This window comes from Thunnus maccoyii, chromosome 14, assembly GCF_910596095.1.
Source record: "Thunnus maccoyii chromosome 14, fThuMac1.1, whole genome shotgun sequence".
Classification (NCBI taxonomy): domain Eukaryota; kingdom Metazoa; phylum Chordata; class Actinopteri; order Scombriformes; family Scombridae; genus Thunnus; species Thunnus maccoyii.
This window is the reverse complement of record NC_056546.1, coordinates 2,336,816-2,357,629: the sequence shown is the minus strand read 5'-3', so window position 1 is coordinate 2,357,629 and position 20,814 is coordinate 2,336,816. Positions and strand designations below refer to the sequence as shown.

The 20,814-nt window shown below is 39.9% G+C and overlaps 2 protein-coding genes across 5 annotated transcripts in view; one reads left to right on the top strand and one right to left on the bottom strand.

Moving 5' to 3' along the window:
- Positions 1-20,814, top strand: part of LOC121911227 (G-protein coupled receptor 4-like) — a 723,099-nt gene that overhangs the window by 276,596 nt on the left and 425,689 nt on the right. The window lies entirely within an intron of this gene.
- Positions 714-19,888, bottom strand: LOC121911241 (acylphosphatase-2-like). Of its 4 annotated transcripts, none has more exons than XM_042432550.1 (5): positions 19,781-19,888; positions 10,277-10,347; positions 9,879-9,895; positions 7,971-8,080; positions 714-1,144 (listed from the first exon to the last, which is right to left on the bottom strand). In XM_042432550.1, exons 1-5 carry the CDS (start codon positions 19,843-19,845, stop codon positions 1,030-1,032), a joined length of 378 nt encoding a protein of 125 aa, XP_042288484.1. In that variant the 5' UTR covers positions 19,846-19,888; the 3' UTR covers positions 714-1,029. The 4 variants fall into 4 exon arrangements, with proteins under 4 accessions (XP_042288484.1, XP_042288485.1, XP_042288487.1 ...); XM_042432551.1 differs by lacking the exon at positions 19,781-19,888 and adding an exon at positions 14,004-14,688; XM_042432553.1 differs by lacking the exon at positions 19,781-19,888 and adding an exon at positions 12,975-12,998.

The following is a 20,814-nucleotide window of genomic DNA, read 5'->3' as shown; positions in this document are numbered from 1 at the left end:
CATCCTAAAGATCCTCTCCAGTCATGTTGTTAGATATATATGAAATATAATGTGTCTAATGCATCCTAAAGATCCTCTCCAGTCATGTTGTTAGATATATATGAAATATAATGTGTCTAATATGGTTTTTCCACAAAAAAACAAAAAAAATCCAGTTGCCTTTGTCACAAACCACCAGGGGAGACAACACATGAGTTGTAACTAAAAACAGATTTGTTGTACATAACTAAGAGATAAATGAAACTAAACACAACCGAAACCGAAACCAGAGGAGAGAGAGCCGACTGCCTCCAGCTTGTATAGAAGCCTGTCGGTCCAGGTGAGCTGAAACAGGTAGAGGACAAAGAGTCTTTCCAGAAAGAGTTGTCACACCTAAATATAATCCTTTTAATTAAAACTACATCTCCTTCTTCTCCCTCATTAAAACACACTGGACACAAGATGTCACCTTCTTCACTGTAAAGTCTATTCTCAGTGTTTGTACTCTGGAGGCTTCAAGTTTCCACATCACACCTGCGTAAGCTGCATACTGGACCACGATTGGCTAAAAAGTAGTTGTGATGTAACAAACCCTGCAGATACATCCAGGTGTTAAACTGATATTTAAGGTGAACACAGAGAGACTTTCCTCCTTCAGCAGATGAATCATTCTGCACAGAGAAGAGACATCTGACATCCAACCGGAGGAACAAGAAGAAAAAGCACAAACACAGTGACACACAGACTGCACCATTTTTATTAGTGTATTATTTCTGTGCACAAACATGTACTGACACATAACATCGAGCTTTTTCCTTTTTAAAAATCTGACAGAACAACAGGGAAACTCCACTCTTATCTTACACAAAGTGACTGGACTCAAACCCGAGTCTTTCTACAAACAAAGAAACTCCAGTATATCATTCAACAGTCTTCATTCGTAAATCATTACAGGTAGCTATTTAACAGTTCTGAACACTAGAAGCAGCTGTGAGTGTTGCTGCCCTCACACAGAAAGGGAATCTCGTCAGGGTACGTTTGATTAGTTGGTCAGAAGCGAGTCTTGAAGCCGGAGAGCTCCAGCTTGTCGATGGTTCTCTGGTTGGTGAAGGAGGCTCTGGTGATCCGGCTGCTCGGACTTCCTTCTTTACTCAGCCACACTTTCCTGTAGAGGAGCGAACACAAGACACAGACACAAGAAGAACATTCAGCAGGTTCAATATTCAAACCACAAGGTTCTGGAAAACACCGCTCCACGTTAATAAATACTATTTCAACTAAATAATATAAGAAGAAACGTACATAATGTAGCTTTAAGTTATAATCATTATCAGAAGCTGTTTTAGGAATACCTGTATATCCAACTAAAGCCGCCTTTAGACTGTGAGACAATAATGGGGTAAGTTTATCGTGCCAGACGCCTCTAATAAAATCTTGGTCATAATCTGGTGTCATGACTGCATGATATCAATACGTCACATTGTGAGACAGCCTGGTCGCCAGAATAAAACGTTGGCATTGTACGTTTCTGCAAACCACAGAAACGTTGAATATCGACACATGAAATACGTAGCATATCAACATTTCAACAAAACGTAGCATATTAACATTTCTACAGTACATATTATATCAACATTTATACAAAATGTATCACATTAAAATGTCAACAAAACGTATCATCTCAACATTTCTAAAGTGACGTAGTTCACGTGTGATCTATATGAGTTGATTTTTCCCATATAGGAGGAGGAGGGGCAGGTGGATGGTTAGTAAGTTTCTTGGCAGCAAGTTGGAAATCAGCAGAGAGCACGGTTCGAGACCACCTCGAAACTGAAACCAATGTCCGCTTCCTGTTTCAACCGACAAAAGTGGGTGTTTTTAGCGAGACGTCAGGACATTTGCAGCCGTTTTTCTGGCGAGAAAACCGGCTTTTTTTTTAGTGAGGCTTCGGCCGTTTTTATTTTATTTTTTATTTTTATTTTAACCCAAACCATGATCTTTCCCCTAACCCTAACCACGTGGTCTTTGTGCCTGAACCTAGCCAGACCTTAACCACAGCGTTGTCACATCATAAAACATCATTATTCAACCGGTAGAAATGTTAATATGCTACGTTTGTAGGAATGTTGATATGATACGTAAATCACGTGTTGAAACGTATATATATTCAACGTTTCTGTGGTTTGCAGAAACGTTTAATGCCAACGTTTTCCTCTGGCGACTGGGTTGTGTGAGATGAATGTGTGGTGAATTGTAGCGCTACGATGTTGATAGAATCATAAGAAAATGTCGTTCTGGTCAACGTACTCTGTTTCCAGGCCCTTCAGTGGCCCTTCCATCTCTTGTGGAGTACCACAAGGCTCCATATTAGGCTCTATTTTGTTTTCCCTGTATATCCTTTGGGGTCTGTTTTTGGGGAAATATAATCCTATCATTGTTACGCCGACGACACCCAGCTGTACCTCCGCTGAAACCTTGTGACCCATGCAGTGTAAACTCCCTCCTAAATTGCACTGAGGATGTAAAATCCTGGAGGTCCTAATCCTCGGCCCTGCAGACAACTCTGCAACCACATTCAATGCCCTCGCGCCTCTGTCACTTCATCTGTCATCTTAGATCACCTGCAAAGTTAAAATCATTCCTGTCCGTTAAAGATTTGGAGACTATAGTTCACGCTTTTACTGTCTCTCGCCTCAACTACTGCAATTCCCTCTATGTAGGAATCGGTCGGTCAGCTTTATCTCGCCTACAGCTGGTTCAAAATGCATCAGCTGGACTCCTCACTGGTACCAAGAAGAGAGACCATATCTCCCCTCTACTGGCCTCTATCACTGGTTACCAGAAGTGCAGAATTGATTCTTTTATTTGTTTTTAAAGCACCAGGCTACCTCTCTGAACAGCTCATCCCCTTTTCCCAGCTCCAGACCCCTCAGATCTGCTGACCAATCACTGCTCTTCAATCCACAAACTCAGTTAAAAGCTAAAGATGATGTGTTGTAGTTTTTTTTTATCTTATTTATGTCTGTGTTGTTACTTTGATCCTGTGTTCTTGTTTGATTGTAACCATCATTGAAATAATCCCACAAATGTAATCTCTCTGTAAAGCATTTTGGTCGACATCTGTTGTTTTTAAATGTGCTCTTTACATAAATTGACTTGGTTTGTAGACGTGGGTTGTAACAGCAGTCACACTAAGACTTTGGTCCTAAATGACTTGATGAAGGTCGTACATAACGAAACGTTGTAAACCAATAAATATTCCAGCAGTAAGCGAGGCAGTGAGTGTGTGATACTTTCACTGTTATTCAAATTGTCCTAAAAGTTGTTGGTGGACGAGTCTCACAGTCAGATCTAGGAGCTCTGTTTTGGATTGACGACAAAAGATTTCACCACGTTTCCCTCACAACCATCAGCTCACATCTCAGACAGCCCAAAATAACACAGTAGCTTTTCTGGAGAGATAATACATGTTGCTGAATCTGGATCTATTGCTTGGATACGTAAATTAAACACACGATCACCGCAGGGACTGAATGAAGAGCTGGACGAGTTTAACTGTTATTATTTAGCTTTGATACAGTTTGTTGTAAATTATGTAACAATACAGGTGACACAGATGATGGTTTAATTACTGAATGATGTAGCTATCCTATAGGATGCCTTGTGTGATGTTTAAAAAGTGGTTTTCAACTCTTTATTCCTGTTTGGCCCCTTGATGAAGGTGTAGACTGAAACGTTGAGCTTTGATTCACAACAAGTTGATGAAACGAGTAAGTCCGTGTGCTCCGCCTCATTCAAGCCTCACTGCTTTTGGGACAAAAATGTAGACAAAAACAACAACAAAAAAAACACAACCAGCCAGTCAGAGGTCAAGCCAGCATCTGGACGACCAGGGGCATCATGGGAAAATGCAAACATTCCTTCGGCTATATTTAACCCTGAGAAACTTTGTGTCCTGCAGCAGAAAATAGTGTGTTTTACTACTGACTGACTGACCGAGTGTTTTTGTGACTATGTAATGATGCTGATCTTGTGTTGGTGTGTGTGTGTGTGTGTGTGTAGATTAGAGGAGATTGCAGAGGATCAGGGTCACGTCCGTGTATCTGTACTGAAGCTCAGCCAGAAAGAGCGAGCGAGTGAGCAACAGAAAAGCAGGGGCGGAGGTGGAGAGAGAGAGAGAGTGAGAGAGAGAGCTTGTGAAAGAGAGATGAGCTGTCCTACTTTCTCTTTTTTGGCAAAAAAACTTCTCCATCTACAGTCCACTGATCTGCTGCATGACCTACTACTCTACTGTACACACACACACACACACACACACACACACACACAGCTTAGTGTTAAGTCTCCAGCAGCTGGATGTTAGTAGGTTTGTAATCTGCTGCCATTTTCCTCTAAAACAACAACACTGATCCCAAACACACATTTGTACTTCTATACTTGTGAGGACCTTCACTGACATAACACCATAAAACATTCTTTAACCCCTTTTTTGTTTCATCATTTTCTATCAGTACTAACTGAGTTATTATCTGAAATCTGGGAACACAGTCACATGACACGAAAGAAGAAACACATAGCAGTAAGATGAGCAGAAACAAACAGGTTATTTACAATAAAATTACAGTGTAGTACCAAGTCAAGAGGTTGTGATATGTAGTACAACAAGTCTGTAAATGAAACCACATTTCTGCACATGTGGTGGGTTATTGTCTTATCACTATTTTTACTTTTCTATTGTGACCAAACTCTTCATGATGAAGAAACATGTCACCCAGTGCAGCGATGTGGCTCAATGATGTGTTTTTAAAAGGTTTTTGGACGACAACAGAGGAATAAGATATACACACAATACAAGATCAGTTCATTGTTGGTTTGGATCCAAACATGAGATTTGTCGACAAGAAGAAAAATATGACCACATGACCACCACCTTCCTCTAACCCTAATTATTTATTTGAACCCAAACCATGACATTTTCCTAACACTAACCAAACCTTAACCATAGCGTTGTCACATCAGATTTTCCAGCAGTGATTTGTAACAGTGTTGGAAGACAAAACGACAGATCAGAAAACTTTTTCTTTTCTCTCTTTCAGAAAACAGTAAACATATGTCATCTTAGGCCTTTTTAACACATTTTAAATGCTTTTGTGTCTCTATGAAGTCAGTCTCCAGAAGCACACACACACACACACACACACACACACACACACACACACACACACACATACAGCCTTTCTGTCATGTTCCTGGATTAATCTAATCCTACTCATGTGAATGTCAGACACCAGTAACATCTCTTTTTATCTCCTCCTTTCTCCGTTCCCTCTAATTTACTCTCCTTTATCCTTCCTCGTGGTTTTTCACACCTCAACGAGAGACTTTTTTTTTTTTTTACATTTCTCTTTTCTTCTTCAGTCTGTTCTTATTTCTAAGCTGCTCCGGCTCTCTGAGGATTTATTTTTCTCAGAGTAAAAAGTAGAAACCACCCACTTGTTCACCTCCCACCATCATCTCTCTCTCTCTCTCTCCATTTGCATCCTTTCCTTTAACCTCCTCCCTCTCTTTCATTTTCCTCTCCTTTCTTCCCACCTCCTCGGTCTCTCTCTCTCTCTCTCTCTGAGTTTCCTCCTCTCCTCTATCCATTATCTCCTTCCTCCCCTCCTCTTTCTCTGCCCAGAGGAACAGCTGCTTCCTGTTTCCCAGGCCATGGCAGGAAGTGAGGTCGCGGTGAAAGTGGAGTCAACGGGAAGGACGTGAGAGTGAGCGCGGAAAAGATCCCTGAGAGAATGGACGGAAATAGTAGAAAGTGTATGTTTAATCCTTTCAATGAAAGTGAGTTTCTAACAGCGACAGTCAGGTTAAACATGATATATTAGGTATTTAACCAAACCACAACAAAGAGCCAAAATCTGCTTTTAGTTCCTTCAACTTTCACATCAAACCATTTTTTCTCTTCCTGTAATTCTCAGTCGAAATGTGATCAAAGTCCAAACACAAGACTGGATCTGATAAGACAGAAAATACCTTTTTATCAACATTTACATTAACAGATAGATGAAGGCAGCACATTTCAGGTTTTCTATGTCTGACGAGGCCTTTAAATAAAAGTTGTGACATGCAGATTTAATTAAATGTACATTCTTTCCATTTTCTGTAATAAAAAAGTTTTTACGCTTCTTTTGGTTTCTTTTGTTTCTGTTAACTCCACCCGCCTGGCGCTGCAAAGAGTAAAAACAAACACAAGAATTATGTGACTTTCTTTTTTACATGGGTCAAGTGTTTGTGTGTGTGTGAGTGAGTGTGTGTGTGTGTGTGTGTGTGTGTGTAGTAAGAGAGCAGCAGATCCCTGAAGGCGGCGGCGGCGGTGATGTCATCTAAATGAGACATCCACACCCCGGTGACATCACTCCCGACGGACAGAAAGATTGAGAAAACAAACTGAGCTCCGTCTTCAAGTTTCATGATTGATTATCGGTTATTACCATCAGTCCGGGAGGACGAGACAGAAAGAGGACAATGAGGAGCAGAATTTATGTAACTATCAGATGAATCTCAAATGTAATCAGGTCATAAAGAAAAAAAGCTCTTTTCTCTCAAGTATTTTGACTGAGAGGAAGAGGATGTTTAGATATTATAATAAAGTGCCAAAACACATGATTTAATAACCCAGAAACTTAAAGATTTAGTGTTAAATTACACCAACAGCATGACTTAAACTTCCTGTTTTATAAGAAATTTAATGCAGGAGGCGTCATTTACCTCTGAAGTCATTTAGTACATCTGGACTCCTCAATGATGAATAAAGGAAAACATTTTTTTGGCACTTTCTGCTTTTAGAGGACAGTTATTGGCTCAGAGGCCAACAGGAAACAAGAGGAGAGAGAGAGAGAGATGCAACAAAGGTCCCTTGCTGGACTACAGAGGTAATAAATATGTCACATGTACAGTAACCGTTCAGCTAGCGTGGCGCTCCAGAAAATACATTTCTGTTCTACAAATGACGTCTATATTTTCAGATTTCCTTTAAGAAAAAGAAAAAAATAAATCATTATTAATCTTTGATTCTTGAAAATGGACTTCTCTGTCTCAAAAATGTTGTAGTACAACTTCATTTTTGTATCTGCAGCTTGAATATAAACAAGTCACAATCTAATGAGATCATATGAAGCCAGTATCTCGTACCCTCCTCCCCCGCCGGCTGAGAAACTTTCCATAAATGCGAAAGGCTCTCTCTAGAGTCAGTGTTTGATTTGTCCGTTCTGGGCTACTGTAGAAACATGGCGGTGCAGCTGTGGCTCTGTGGAAGAAGACTCGCTTCCTCCTTCCTTATATTCCATTTCTGCCGAGTCCGTTCCTCTACATGCCATTAAATTCTACACACTGCACCTTTAAGTGTGTCGGTGGACCTGTGATTGGTGTCATGAGCAGTTTTATGTGTTTTTCTTCCACCAAACCATTAATACATTTTTTTAAAAATTCAGAATCATTTGTTTAAATTTTGATTTTTGTAACTTTTACTTGCTCATCTGTTGTGAACAAATGTGTTCGGGTCATTTTGTTGGTATTAATGTATTTAGTATATTAGTTTAGTTTGTATTTTTTACAACACATTTTAATAGTTCAACTTGGAAGTAAAGAGGTGTCAGAAAACCTGTTCAGACTGCAGCTCTTTATGTGATAGATGCATAAACTGGGCTGTGAAGGTAAAGACCGCCATCTAGTGGCTGGAAAACAGTAACACCACATCACCATCAGTGGTGGATGTAATGTGTGCTGTATACAAAAACCTCCATTCTTACACGCTTGATTCAAATAAGGAAAACTCTCCCAATTAAAGGGAAAACAATGGCAGAAAGCTCAGGAAGAGCAACAGAGGAGGGATCTCTCTTCCAGGACTTACAGACAGAAAACACATGTGTGTACAGAATAGACAAAGATAGCAAAATATGAAATAAATACGCTAGTCTGTTGTGTCACAGTGTACTCACATCTCCTCCACCATGTCAGCAGGACCCTGGACCTGTCCCACCACCGTCCCACTGTAGGTGTTCTTCACCCAGCCGACCAGACCGAGTCGCAGACCCTCCTTCTCTGTGTACTGGAGGGAGGGAGGGAGGAGGGGAAGGGGTTAATATCACACAGACTAGTACAGTAAAGTACACAGCAACAACTGGACGGGATATGAAGAGACTTACTGAGTTATCTGGATAACTTTGAGTCTTTTTATGTTATCTCATGTTCCAGATTTGACATGAACAGACTCAAAGCATTAAAAAAAAATCCTCTACGACAAACTGTCTCTTAGAGTTGTTGTGGACTGACACTGTGACGACTGAGCGCAGAGTTTGAACCCAAAAGACACACAGACACATGCAGACGAAACAGACTAACATGACTAAGAAGACTGCGGCTGTATGCTGTATATTCTAAGCCAGTGGTCACCAGCACTGCTCCTGGAGAGCGCCTGCCCTGCATGTTTTAGGTATCTAAACTCAATACGTCTCTAATTATTAACTTGTTAAGCTTGAAAATGAGTTAATAATTAGAATTAAGTGTGTCAGTGCGGGGAGATACCTAAAGTTCTGAGCTGTAGGGATCAGGTGGACGGTCAGGTGATAGCCAACCCAGTCGCCAGAGGAAAACGTTGGCATTGAACATTTCTGCAAACCACAGAAACGTTGAATACGTAGCATATCAACATTTCTACAAACGTAGCATGTTAGGGGAAAGATCATGGTTTGGGTTAAAATAAAAATAAAAAATAAGATAAAAACAGCCGATTTTCTCGCCAGAAAAACAGAAATGTTAATATGCTACGTATTTCACGTGTTGAAACGTAGATATTCAATGTTTCTGTGGTTTGCAGAAATGTACAATGCCAACGCTTTATTCTGGCGACCAGGCTGTGATAACTGAGGCGGAAAAACTCTCTAGTGACGGCTGCTGGACCAGTGGGGAATGGCATCGGTTATGGTCGGATCATGCTTGATAACAAGTACGTTTCTTCAAATGGCTGCACTCAAAGGTGGAGTGAAAAGTCGGCCATCGTAGAAAGAGTGGGGATGTGAAATCTTTTAAATATGGGGGGTAATAGTGCAAATTTTCAGACAGTCTTTCCTGGAAGACAGTCATAATGTTGCACTCAGTTGTTCACTTTAAAAGTGACAGAGCTTTCTGGTCGCCCCGACGCAGAATAACCAGAGAACTTCCTGTCTGTCCGACTCTACTGTAGACAGGACTTTCTATATTAACATTAACCATCAACCCACTGAAGTGCGGCTGATTTACAGCTGCTGGTGTTTGTTAGTAGTGATGTGGAGAAGGTGTGTAGAGGAGCAGTCAGTGTTCACGGCCTATAAGAACCCAGGATGACTGTTATGATCTGTATCTGTTTACTAATTTCTCTGCCTTTTTAAAAATGAATTTTAACGGTTTCATCAGTCTGTGCAGAATCTAAGAGACACTGAGCTGCAGTTAAAGTGATTTCTTGTCTTAAAGTTGGAACAACCTGCTTTTGTTTACAGAATTTAAACTGTTTCTGATGTTATTTATTATGTAAAGTCCAACAAAGCTGCAACATACAGACCAGTACTCAGTAAATAAAATCCCAGATGATCATGGTGTTAACTATATTTTAGCACTGACAGCAGCATTTCAGGAAACGCTGATTATTATCGTGATAATACTGTTTACCGTGATATTTTCACCCATCATACCATGCAAATTTGATACCGGCACATCCCTTGTAGGGGCAGGGCGGTTTCTGTAGCTATTCAATCATCTGACAAGCAGTTTTTGACAGAGTAGACTGGCTCCTTTAGGCCCAGAAAAAAGTTCCTCCAGTGGAAAAAGGGTGTTAGTGAACAGGAATTTAGATTTGGCACAAAGAAACTCACCATTCTGAAACAGACTCCTGTCCAGGTTTAAAACAGAGAGAGAGAGAGAGAGAGAGCATTATTTAAAATATGTAATCAGAGAACAGCAAAGATTCATTATAACAGCTTGTTTATAATCTAGTCTTTAAGCTGTTCATGTGTAATTTTATAAAATAAATGTTTTAGTTGTGTATTTCCACTGATTAAAACAAACAGCTGACTGGATCTTCTGGTCAACGTGTCTCTCATGCAGCTGCAGGAAGTGAAAGTGAAATGACATCCTCGTGTGCTCATTCCTAAATTAAGCAGCGGCGGATCATTTTACAGACTCGGCTCACAGAGTGGAGCAGAAAACAGGAGAAGAAGAAGAAGAAGAAGAAGAAGAAGAAGAAGAGGGAGGGAAGTGAAAACATACAAACCCTGAACATGACCGAAGATTTCAAAGTCCACCGACTGCAGTTTGCTTCCTGCTGATTCACCTGCAGACATCCTGAGAGAGAAAAACAAAAAACTGTCCCTTTAACAGAGGAAGAGGAGGGTGAAGAACGAGTGAACGCTCTCTGTGTGTATCTGCCTCTCTTTCACTGCTCTGCACCAACATGGTCACGTCTTCCTCCAGCTTTTTTTTTTTTTTTTTTTAAAGGAAAATGTCACCACTACTTAGAGAGGATGTCCCCTTCTGTGCTGATGGTCTTTGTAGTCCATTAAAACTACAAACACTGTGCTGCCATTTATTCATTTACTTTATTTATCTGTCTTTTATTAGTTCATTTCATAATTTGTTAAACCTCCCACCTGCACACGGAGCACAGGTGGGAGGTTGGTTTAAATTAGACGTGTTGAAAACAGACGTCTCAGAACCTCGTCAAGCTGCTGCTGCTTTAATTTTATCAACATGAGTGAACTAAATACTTGCTGCAAACATGCTGCAATAATAGATTGTTGAAACACAGACGCCAACAGATGCTTGAAATATAAATTATAAGTTATTTCAGTTAAACTCTCTCCAACCAAAAGTGGCACAGAAAGAAACGTTTTGTGTGGTTGTTGCGGCCTGGAGACCGAAACATAACAAGGACGCCAAAACCTCTAATTTAACAACAAAGGAGCTGGAGATCCCAGCCAAAAAGAACAAAAGACAGGAAGTTACTGGGCCAGCCACGCCTTTACTGGGCCGTCGCACCCAGCTCATTCCCCTACCTATTAAAAGAAAAGTGTACTCAACCTAATCAAAACCAAACCCGAAAACTAGACTACCGGTGATCTCCAACCCAAACTAAAACAACAAACTTTCTCGGTATCTGATCATATTGCTTTTTAAAAATGAGGGATATTTCTTACAAGTGTGGTGTGCTTTTCTTTTGAAAGTTTGATTGACATGTGTACTGTCAGGTGTGTAGAGACAATAAGTAACTGCAGCTGGACACAGAAAAATACTCATATATTTGAATGGAGAGTGTGAGTGAACCCACACCTTTTTGAACATTTACTGCTTCCACATAGTTTTAGATACAAACTTCATTTGAACTTTAAATGAGTCACGAGACTTTGACCTACAAATCTTGAATTTACATGTTTTTTCTATCTTTTATTGTTTTTGAGATATTAGAGTGTGAGTTTTAAAGTCTTTTCTTGCTCCTCCTGTGATTTTATAATGAGTGTGTATTGCGGAATGTTTCACAGCACTGAGGGAGTGACATCACCAGGAGCAGTTGGAGAGGAGGATTTTAGAGTACGCTTCTTGTGAAATATCCTCATAAATCCCATGAGTTTGGCCAAATCTTATATTAAAAATCATATTTTAGTAGGAAATTTCGTTATTTCGTTGAGAATCCATTGATACAGGTTTGAAAGTGGTCAGACTTATAGTTTAGACGTCAGAAGCCTCTGTTTGACACATAGTTCATGCCCATAGATTGCCTCCCCATTGGTTTACATTGTAAGGTGTGATGTGGCACTGCAACTTTAAGAGGGAATTTTTTGAGGAGTTCTTATTTTATCCAAATTGAGAATCTAAGGATAGACGGTGTCAAATGTTACACAGATTCTAAAGCCTTTCGGGCAAATCTGTGATTGGTTATATTAGATTATATAAACGTGACTTGACTTGTCAGCAAAGTTGGCAGTTAATTATGAAAATAAGACCTAGGCTGTAAAAAAAAAACCCTGAAATTTGTTTTAAATCTCACTGGACTAAACTCTTACTGTATGGACAACTGTATTGTATTTAATGTTTAGTAATTTAAGGATTTAGAAAGTCTGTAAAGGAACAAAATAACTGGTGGCTTCCAACCCTGTTTTATATATTTTGCTGCTGTCTGTATTATATTAATAGTATTTAATGTTCAGTTATTTAAATAGATGTAACAGGGGACTATATTAGTCTCACAGTTTATAATAAGGCCCCCCGTTAAGTTTCTTTTATATTGCTGATAATAGTGACAGCCTACAGTCTCTGCGTTGTGTTGTGATGATGATGATGGTGGTGGACTGACGGCGAAGGCACCCAGACAGCTCAGATGTCGATTCAATGATGTCGGGATCTGGAGGATACAAGCCCGGTCTCAGTAAAACTATTTAACATAAATAAAATCATAATCAAAGGAAACTTACAATATTAATAAATGATTTCTGTGATGAAGCTTAATAACCGTTAAATAACAAGTTACAGGGCCGACAGTCGAACCTCGACCAGGATCAAAAACTCACTATATTACAGATTATTGATACAGATGAATCAGTTCACATAGATAATCACTCTGAATGTCAATATAATTATAATTAATAATAAAGTCTCTCTCAGGTCAGCTATACATTAATATTTACAGGTTTCCATTTAACAGTCACACACTTGTTTCCATGGTGATGGGCTTTATAGCTGCATCGTTACCGTGGATACTATGTAGCCAAATATTAAATATAGGATAACAGCATAAAATAATGAAAATAACACAAATATGTACACTTTACAACTATTAAATAAAGGTAAAATTACTCACAAAATTATATTCTATATTAAAAGATTTTGCTGTTAGTAATAGTGACAATTTAAAGCTCAACTAATGTATTAAATGTAACATGCAAGAGGCAGATGTTACATAAAGGAACAAAATAAACCTTTTAACTGGTGGCTCCTGACTCTGATTTTATATATTTTGCTGCTGTTTGTATTTGTGTTATTCTTGTGTTTGAATGTTTTTGAATGAACCAGTTAAAAGTCAGAAATGTCTTCAGTACTGAAACTGTCCACTAGATGTCAGTCAGACCTCACTGAAACCAGTGGGGGGGCTCTTTAGCTCTGATGTCACTGGAGATACAAACCTGACACTAAAACACACACACACACACACACACACAGTAACACACATTACACCTGACGCTGTCTACCACAGTGTTACCATGAAACTACAACATGTATCTGTCCTCTCAGGAAAACTACACAAACACTGATGCAATGCAAAATATGAAAAAAGATTATTATCATTAGTTAAAAGATGTAATTACATTTTAAATAAAGAAAGGACCAGTGTGTGTGTGCTCTTTCACAGTGAGGACATTTATGGGAACTGAAGACATTCTTGTTAAGTGAGTAAAATTAGAAAAGTGGGGAAATGTTTGCAAACTGGGGACATTTTCTTAAGGTGGGAACTCTTTCTCATGCTTAGAGATGGTTACAGAGTGTATTTTGTCTCACAAGTCTATAAGTACATACACGGACATGGTTATCGTGTTCATGTGTGTAAATACGTGAGGATATGAAGTCGAATCTCTTCATTTGTGTGTGTGTGTGTGTGTGTGTGTGGGTGTCTGTGTGTGCGTGTCTGTGTGTTTGTGTGTGTGTGTGTGTGTGTGTGTGTGCAGAGACCATCTAGGAAAGAACTCGGCGATCAGACCATCACGTTCCTCTTTAAGCCGTTTAATGCCACAGTAACACACACTGTAATCTCCACACACACGCTGAGCACATACAACAATTAGGACAAACATACACAGACTATGACGTCCCCCCCCAACACACACACACATGTACACATTCAGAACATGAGAAACACACACACACACACACAGTAATGTGACAGTGCCCTAATCTAGTGTCAAAAGAAACACCAGGAGTTAAAGAGGCTTTAAATCCAACACGCTGCTCACATTTCTGCTGCAACACCGTGTCCTTCTGCACTCAGACCTGAACGTATCACCTGTCCCGTAAACACGGTGACACCCGAACGTCTCACAGCTGAAGTGAATCCTTGTGCAAACAGCAAGAAAAGAAAACAAGCGTGATGATGGTGAACTAACTGTTACCAGGAACTGAAACCTGTTGGTTCATGTTTGTCTTGTGATTGTTATCTATTATACCAGCCCAACTGTCTCTTTAAAATACTGATTAGCAACCTTTTCAAACGGTCGGGAAACTATCTTGACTCTTTTGAGAGTAATTATTCTCTATTGTTATTACTTCCTGGTTTGTGTTTCTGCAGAAGTTAGTTAGAAACTGGCTGGTGAGGAAAGTTATAAATATCTAGCAGCTGTGTTTCCCAGAAGCATCTTGAGGCTGATAACATGATGGAGAAATCCATTTAAGAATCGTTCTTAAGCTGAAGAAATGTTTCCTAAAAGCATCGTAACTAAAGACGCTCATAGAAATGATCTTTCTCCCCATTCGTAGGAGGTTGAGATTGTTTTTTCCTCAAGTTTTGTTTATTTTAAGTATAAACTTTTATCCTGAGCACTGATGTTCTTTAAGTGACGTTTGATATAAGATGAGTCATAACCTGTAAATTAAAATATAAGAAAATAAAACTAAACTGACTGTTTTATTCTTCCTCTTTCCTGATATTCATGTTTGTCTCTTCTGGCTACTTTGCTTTGATATTTTCAGGTCTCATATCTTCTCTATTTTTATATATATATGGTGTTTACATTGGTTGCTGCATGCATATGTTTCTATAATACAGTAACGTGTCGATCAGCAGCAAAATCAACCAGCTTCCACACAGGAACATGAATCATAAAGACTGTAGTTAGTTGTTTACTGCACATGAAGCTTCAACAATTCCAAGTAGAAAACATTTCTTTGTGCCATTTACAACACTTTGTGATCTGTGTATTTTAATGTAAAGTAGCAGAACTTACACACAGTTAAACATGCAAAGTTACTTTAAAGCGATCATCATCATCTTCATCACCACAGAGAGCCGACGTTAAGAAGCTCTTAACGGTGTGTTTGTGAAGTTCTGCTTTTGGGAAACGTGTGAAGAAATCAGAGCGTTCATAGAAATAATATTTATGTATAGAACACGTTTCTAAAACAGGGTTAATAAAGTGTTTTACAGAGAATAAAAACAAAATAAACCATCGAACAAAATAGAGACACAACTGAAAATCACAACAGAACAAAAACACAAGTTTAATACATGGATAAAAGAACACAGTCAGCAAAAAATGTGTTTTAAAAGACGAGCAGGAACAAATAATGACTCAGCTTAGTTAGAACATGACTCAGATCTGCTCATCGCATCAACAACATTTCAGCTGCTGTTTGTCTGAGTAAAGCCTGCACGTCTTTATTTTAGCTCTTCACATTATCTCAGTTTCTGTTTTTATTAAAGCTGCAATCATTCGGTTTTTGTTTTGACCACCAGGGGGCAGAAAACAAGCTGACAGAGCATGATCACCACATTCAGCTGTTTGCAGCCTAATATTCTCTCCACTTTTAGCTCTGGTTTGGTCTCCACCAACTCCTGAGAAATATTAATTTATATTAAACCTTTTTTTTTAAAAACAATTATTTCAAAATGCAGCCGCCAGGTTTTTAACAGGCTCCAGAAAACAAGAGCACATCACAGCCTTTCGAGCATCTTTACACTGTTAATTTTAGGATTCATTTTAAAATGTTTCTTATTACTTTAAAGCCCAGATGGTTCTGGGCCCCCAGCTACGTTTCAGACCCTTTAACTCCATACGTGCCGTCTGTTCTCTGAGGGTTCACAGAGCTCTCCTGGCTGTTCAACAGTCTAGACTGATAAACAGAAGAGACAGAGACGTCGCAGTCAGTGGTTCAGTCTGTCCGGCATGTATGGAGTTAAAGGGTCTGAAACGTAGCCGGGGGGCCAGAACCATCTGTTAAAATCCTGGCGGCTGCATTTTGAAATAATTGTTAAAGAAATAATAAATAAGATAAATTATAATATTTCTCAGGAGTTGGTGGAGACCAAACTAGAGCTAAAAGTGGAGAGAATATTAGGCTACAAACAGCTGAATGTGGTGATCATGCTCTGTCAGCTTGTTTTCTGCCCCCTGGTGGCCAAAACAACAACAACAACAACAAAAACTGAATGAAAACAGCTTTAATAAAACAGAAAGTGAGATAATGTTGAGCTAAAATAAAAGACGTGCAGGCTTTACTCAGAGAAACAGCAGCTGAAATGTTGATGATGCGATGAGCAGATCTGAGTCATGTTCTAACTAAGCTGAGTCATTATTTGTTCCTGCTCTGTGCTGATGGCTTTAACCTTGACTTCTGCATAACCTGCGCACACACACACACACACACACACACACACACACACACACACACACTCAGCTGTTACTGGTCTCACTCCCACCTCAGGCTCAGTGTACTAAACTGGAGCTTTTTGGCTTTTGCCTGAAGACCAGTTCCAGAAGTGGGAGACTGAGTGTGTGTGTGTGTGTGTGTGTGTGTGTGTGTGTGTGTGTGTGTGTGTGTGTGTGTGTGTGTCGCCAGCTGAATCAGCTCCAGAAGTCAAACTGTCGAGTCTGACTGGTCGTCGCCTGGAACATCAGTAGCACACGTTACTGTTGTCACTTTTTCAAAAAGTCAAGTTCAAACAGATTCAAACTAACAAGTAATTTGTTCAGATTAATTCAAACACAACCAGTATATCGTAACGTGTCGGAGATACAGTTTACTATGACTGTCGTAAGCATACATATATGGTCACAGTCTTACTGTTCAGTATAATCTTTATATTTTCCTGCATGGTGTCATACAGCTGTAGCAGGTTTGTAGAGTTGATGCTGCTCTGCTCTGCCGTCTCACCTGACAGGTAAACCAGCTGCTGATTCCTCAGATGTGTTGTCGTTGTAGAGTACGGAAGCTGCTTTTTACAAAGTTGCTTTTCTTTGTTGGTAATTTTGCAACCCAGTCACCAGAAGAAAACGTTGAACATATACGTTTCAACACATGAATTACGTATCATATCAACATTTCTACAAACGTAGCATATTAACATTTCTATCCGTTGAATAATGATGTTTTATGATGTGACAACGCTGTGGTTAAGGTCTGGTTAGGGTTAGGGGAAAGATCATGGTTTGGGTTCAAATAAAAATAAAAAATAATATAAAAACAGCCGATGTCCTACTAAAAAAAAGCCGCTTTTCTCGCTAGAAAAACGGCTGCAAATGTCCTGACGTCTCGCTAAAAACACCCGCTTTTGTTGGTTGAAACGGGAAGCGGACACTGGTTTCGGTTTCGAGGTGGTCTCGAACTGTGTTCTCTGCTGTCAACAAACTTACTAACCATCCACCTGCTCCTCCTCCTCCTATATAGGAAAGATCAACTCATACTGATCACATGTGAACTACGTCACTTTAGAAATGTTGAGATGATATGTTTGTAGAAATGTTAATATGCTACGTGTTTCACGTGTTGAAACGTAGATATTCAACGTTTCTGGGGTTTGCAGAAACGTTCAATGCCAACATTTTATTCTGGCGACCAGGCTGTAATTTTGCCGCCGCTGGGCTGTGTTTGTTAACATGGGCGCCGAAATGAAAAGCAAGAGGTTCCGCGACGCACACACTGCATGCGTGAGCAGGTGTTACACACGCTGCTGCTCAGATGCTTCGATGTCATGATTATCCAATCAGTGCGTCTTTGCTCGCTACTGTCCGTCTCCATTTTTATTTATTAGCTTAGTTTACTGGCAGGTCAAAGAGCTGCGATGGTCAAGCTGATAGTGATTTAAAGAGCGCCCTCTGCTGGATCAGAGGTTAAACTACTTCAAATGGTCTGTTGTGTTTATAGAATAAATTTGAATTTTAACAGTTCGAATATTTAATTTTTCCCTGCATTTGAATGAAAGTTTGTATTTCAAATAAAAAGTGACGCTATAAAGCACATGCACACACTCAGCCTCCATACTGTTCATTAATGTAACGTCCTCTAAAACTGACAAAACTACCTGTAAAAACAGCGACATCACCGTCCGCTGATACATTTTTGCTGTGACAGTCAGACTGATCTGCAGTACCTGCAAGAACCTGCGTTCTAAATATAGTAAACAGTATTCAGTTTTGTATGCACAACAGTTCAGACTCAGTTAAAGCTTCAGACATTCATAGAAAATAAGACAGATTTCAGTTAACGGCTTGTCAGTCTGAATCCTGAAGGACGCCAATCCCAACAGGAGCCAGGAGGTCAGAACGTACCGGAACATCAAGTACATACAGCACGCCTCAACACACACACACACACACGCACACACACACACAACCTGCATCCCAGTATACAGCCCTGTACATCGTCAGCAGGGATTGAAATCAAAGGAACAGCTGAAACATGAAAAATACACAGAGACATAATGTAATGTTACACAAATAGATGTACAGAACTCTCTAACATTTTACTTCCCTCTCCGTCGCTCCGCATCCTTTTTACTGGCGGCGTTATGTGCCGGACTTCAGAAAGTCACAGCTCCCAGCCAAAATAATAGTCTGACATGTTAAACCCCCCCCCCCCCCCCCCCCTTAGAAACACAGAACGTTGTTTTTACGCTGCAGTTTTTGAACAGATTAAACAAACGATAAATGATGTGTTAGTGAGTGTTAGAGATGCTGCCTTGAGGCAGTCTAACTGTTTCCTCCTGTCTGTTTTCAGTCTTTGAGTTAAACTAAACTAACTAGCTGGTGTCTTTAGCTTCATATATGAGAGAGGTGTCACTCTTAATTTAAAGAATTTAAATTTAGGGAAAATGGGAAATAAACTATTATTATATTTTAGTTTTCAGGATAATAAGACTGTTTTTAAATGTTAAAAAGGAAGCTGATAAAAACAAATTGGATATTAAAATGACAAATTTTGAAATTAAAGAATAAAGATTAAAATCCTGAAATGGACCCAAAAAAAAAAGATTCAGTTTGCCTGATGAAGAGCTGAAGATCAAAACACTGTTCATACATTTAATTTAATCAGTTTTTATCTGATGCACCTGCAAGAACACAGAGAAAAGAGAACATGTTGTTGCATGTTATCCATTTCCATGTGACATTTAGTATTATGTAAATGTGACAGTATGCACACAGACATAATCCACTCAGCAGTAATGTGGTGGTGCAGTAAACATTTATTTTTTTAACCTCCAGTAAACAATTTGGCCCCTTGTGGACAGTTGAAACAAGCTGAGAAGATAATATTCATCACTTTTTAAGTTGGTATGTTGAACTTGTTAGCAAACAGTTGCTTTATTTCCACGTCCAGCAGTTACGGAGCAACATTATCATTCATGTGGAGTCGTGTTTCAGTCCAATATTCACTCTCTTTTAGCTCTGTTTTTACTCTCTACCAACTCCTGAGAGGAAATATCTGGCTCTTTAGCTGCTAAATGCTCCACTATGTTCACCAGCTAGTCTACAGCTAACTGTGTCTGTTTGGTGCTGAGCAGGTAGTGTACAGTGGCTTTTTAGAGATTTTTCTCTGAAAACAGCTGCCTGACAGATAAACAATGAGCTGAAACTCACTATAAAGCTCCGTAAAGCCGAGAGGAGCTGCAGAGTCACTGATAATTCTCTGTAGGTTCATCACTATAAGCCACAACCAACACATTACACACTGACAGATCATATATTGTTATATAAATATCAATTATAGCCTCTTTAAGATTAAGTTCTCATCAGATTACCTCAGATAAACATGGTTTGTTTGTGTTTGGAAGCTGATTTGTTCTGTTGTTCTGATGACATTCATGATATCAGTGGATGAGATGGCTGATTGAAGGACATCCCACGCAGCTCACTTTTTAAAATTAGCTCCATCTTTCCGGTCTCGTTTCCACCGCTGGTCTTTAGGACAGCACACACCGCCGGGAAGCACGGGGCCGCGGTTTTTCTTGCTCTCGCTGTCTCTCTCTGCCAGGGGCCGGTGTTGTGCTGACAGCCGGGGACGCTGACATGAAGCTAAGATGATCGCTCCTGTAGAAATATTTACTATACACAACCACAACACACACACAACCACCTCCCCCACACAGCCACACACATACCGAACATATCTACAAACACACACACACATACTGTATACAAGAAACACAAGAGTGTTAACATGGCCTTTTAGAAGAGTGTGGTGACGTTTTTTGTTAGATCTGTATGTGTGTGTGTGTGTGTGTGTGTGTGTGTCTGTGTGTCTGTGTGAGTGAAATCAGTCTTCAGGGATGATCACAAAGAGCTTTAAAGGTAGATGTTGGTGAACCACAGACTGTATATAAAGATGGACGCCGTCTCCACTTCCTGCCGCTATGCAAAACTGAAGCCAATATATCTCGTTTTCAGGAGCTGCCATCTTGCTTGTGCGACGTCATTTGCAGCCACAGACTGCGCTGTAGAGTCGGCCGGCGGGATGACGCAGTCTATAGTCTATAGTACAAACAATAAAAATTCTGCATCGTTGAATAAAAATTTTTGGTTAGGTGTTGACAGCAGCTGGGGGAGGGAGTGTGTCGGTGTCTGTGTTTGATTGACAGCAGCTGGGGGAGGGAGTGTGTCGGTGTCTGTGTTTGATTGACAGCAGCTGGGGGAGGGAGCGTGTCGGTGTCTGTGTTTGATTGACAGCAGCTGGGGGAGGGAGCGTGTCGGTGTCTGTGTTTGATTGACAGCAGCTGGTGGAGGGAGTGTGTCGGTGTCTGTGTTTGATTGACAGCAGCTGGGGGAGTGAGTGTGT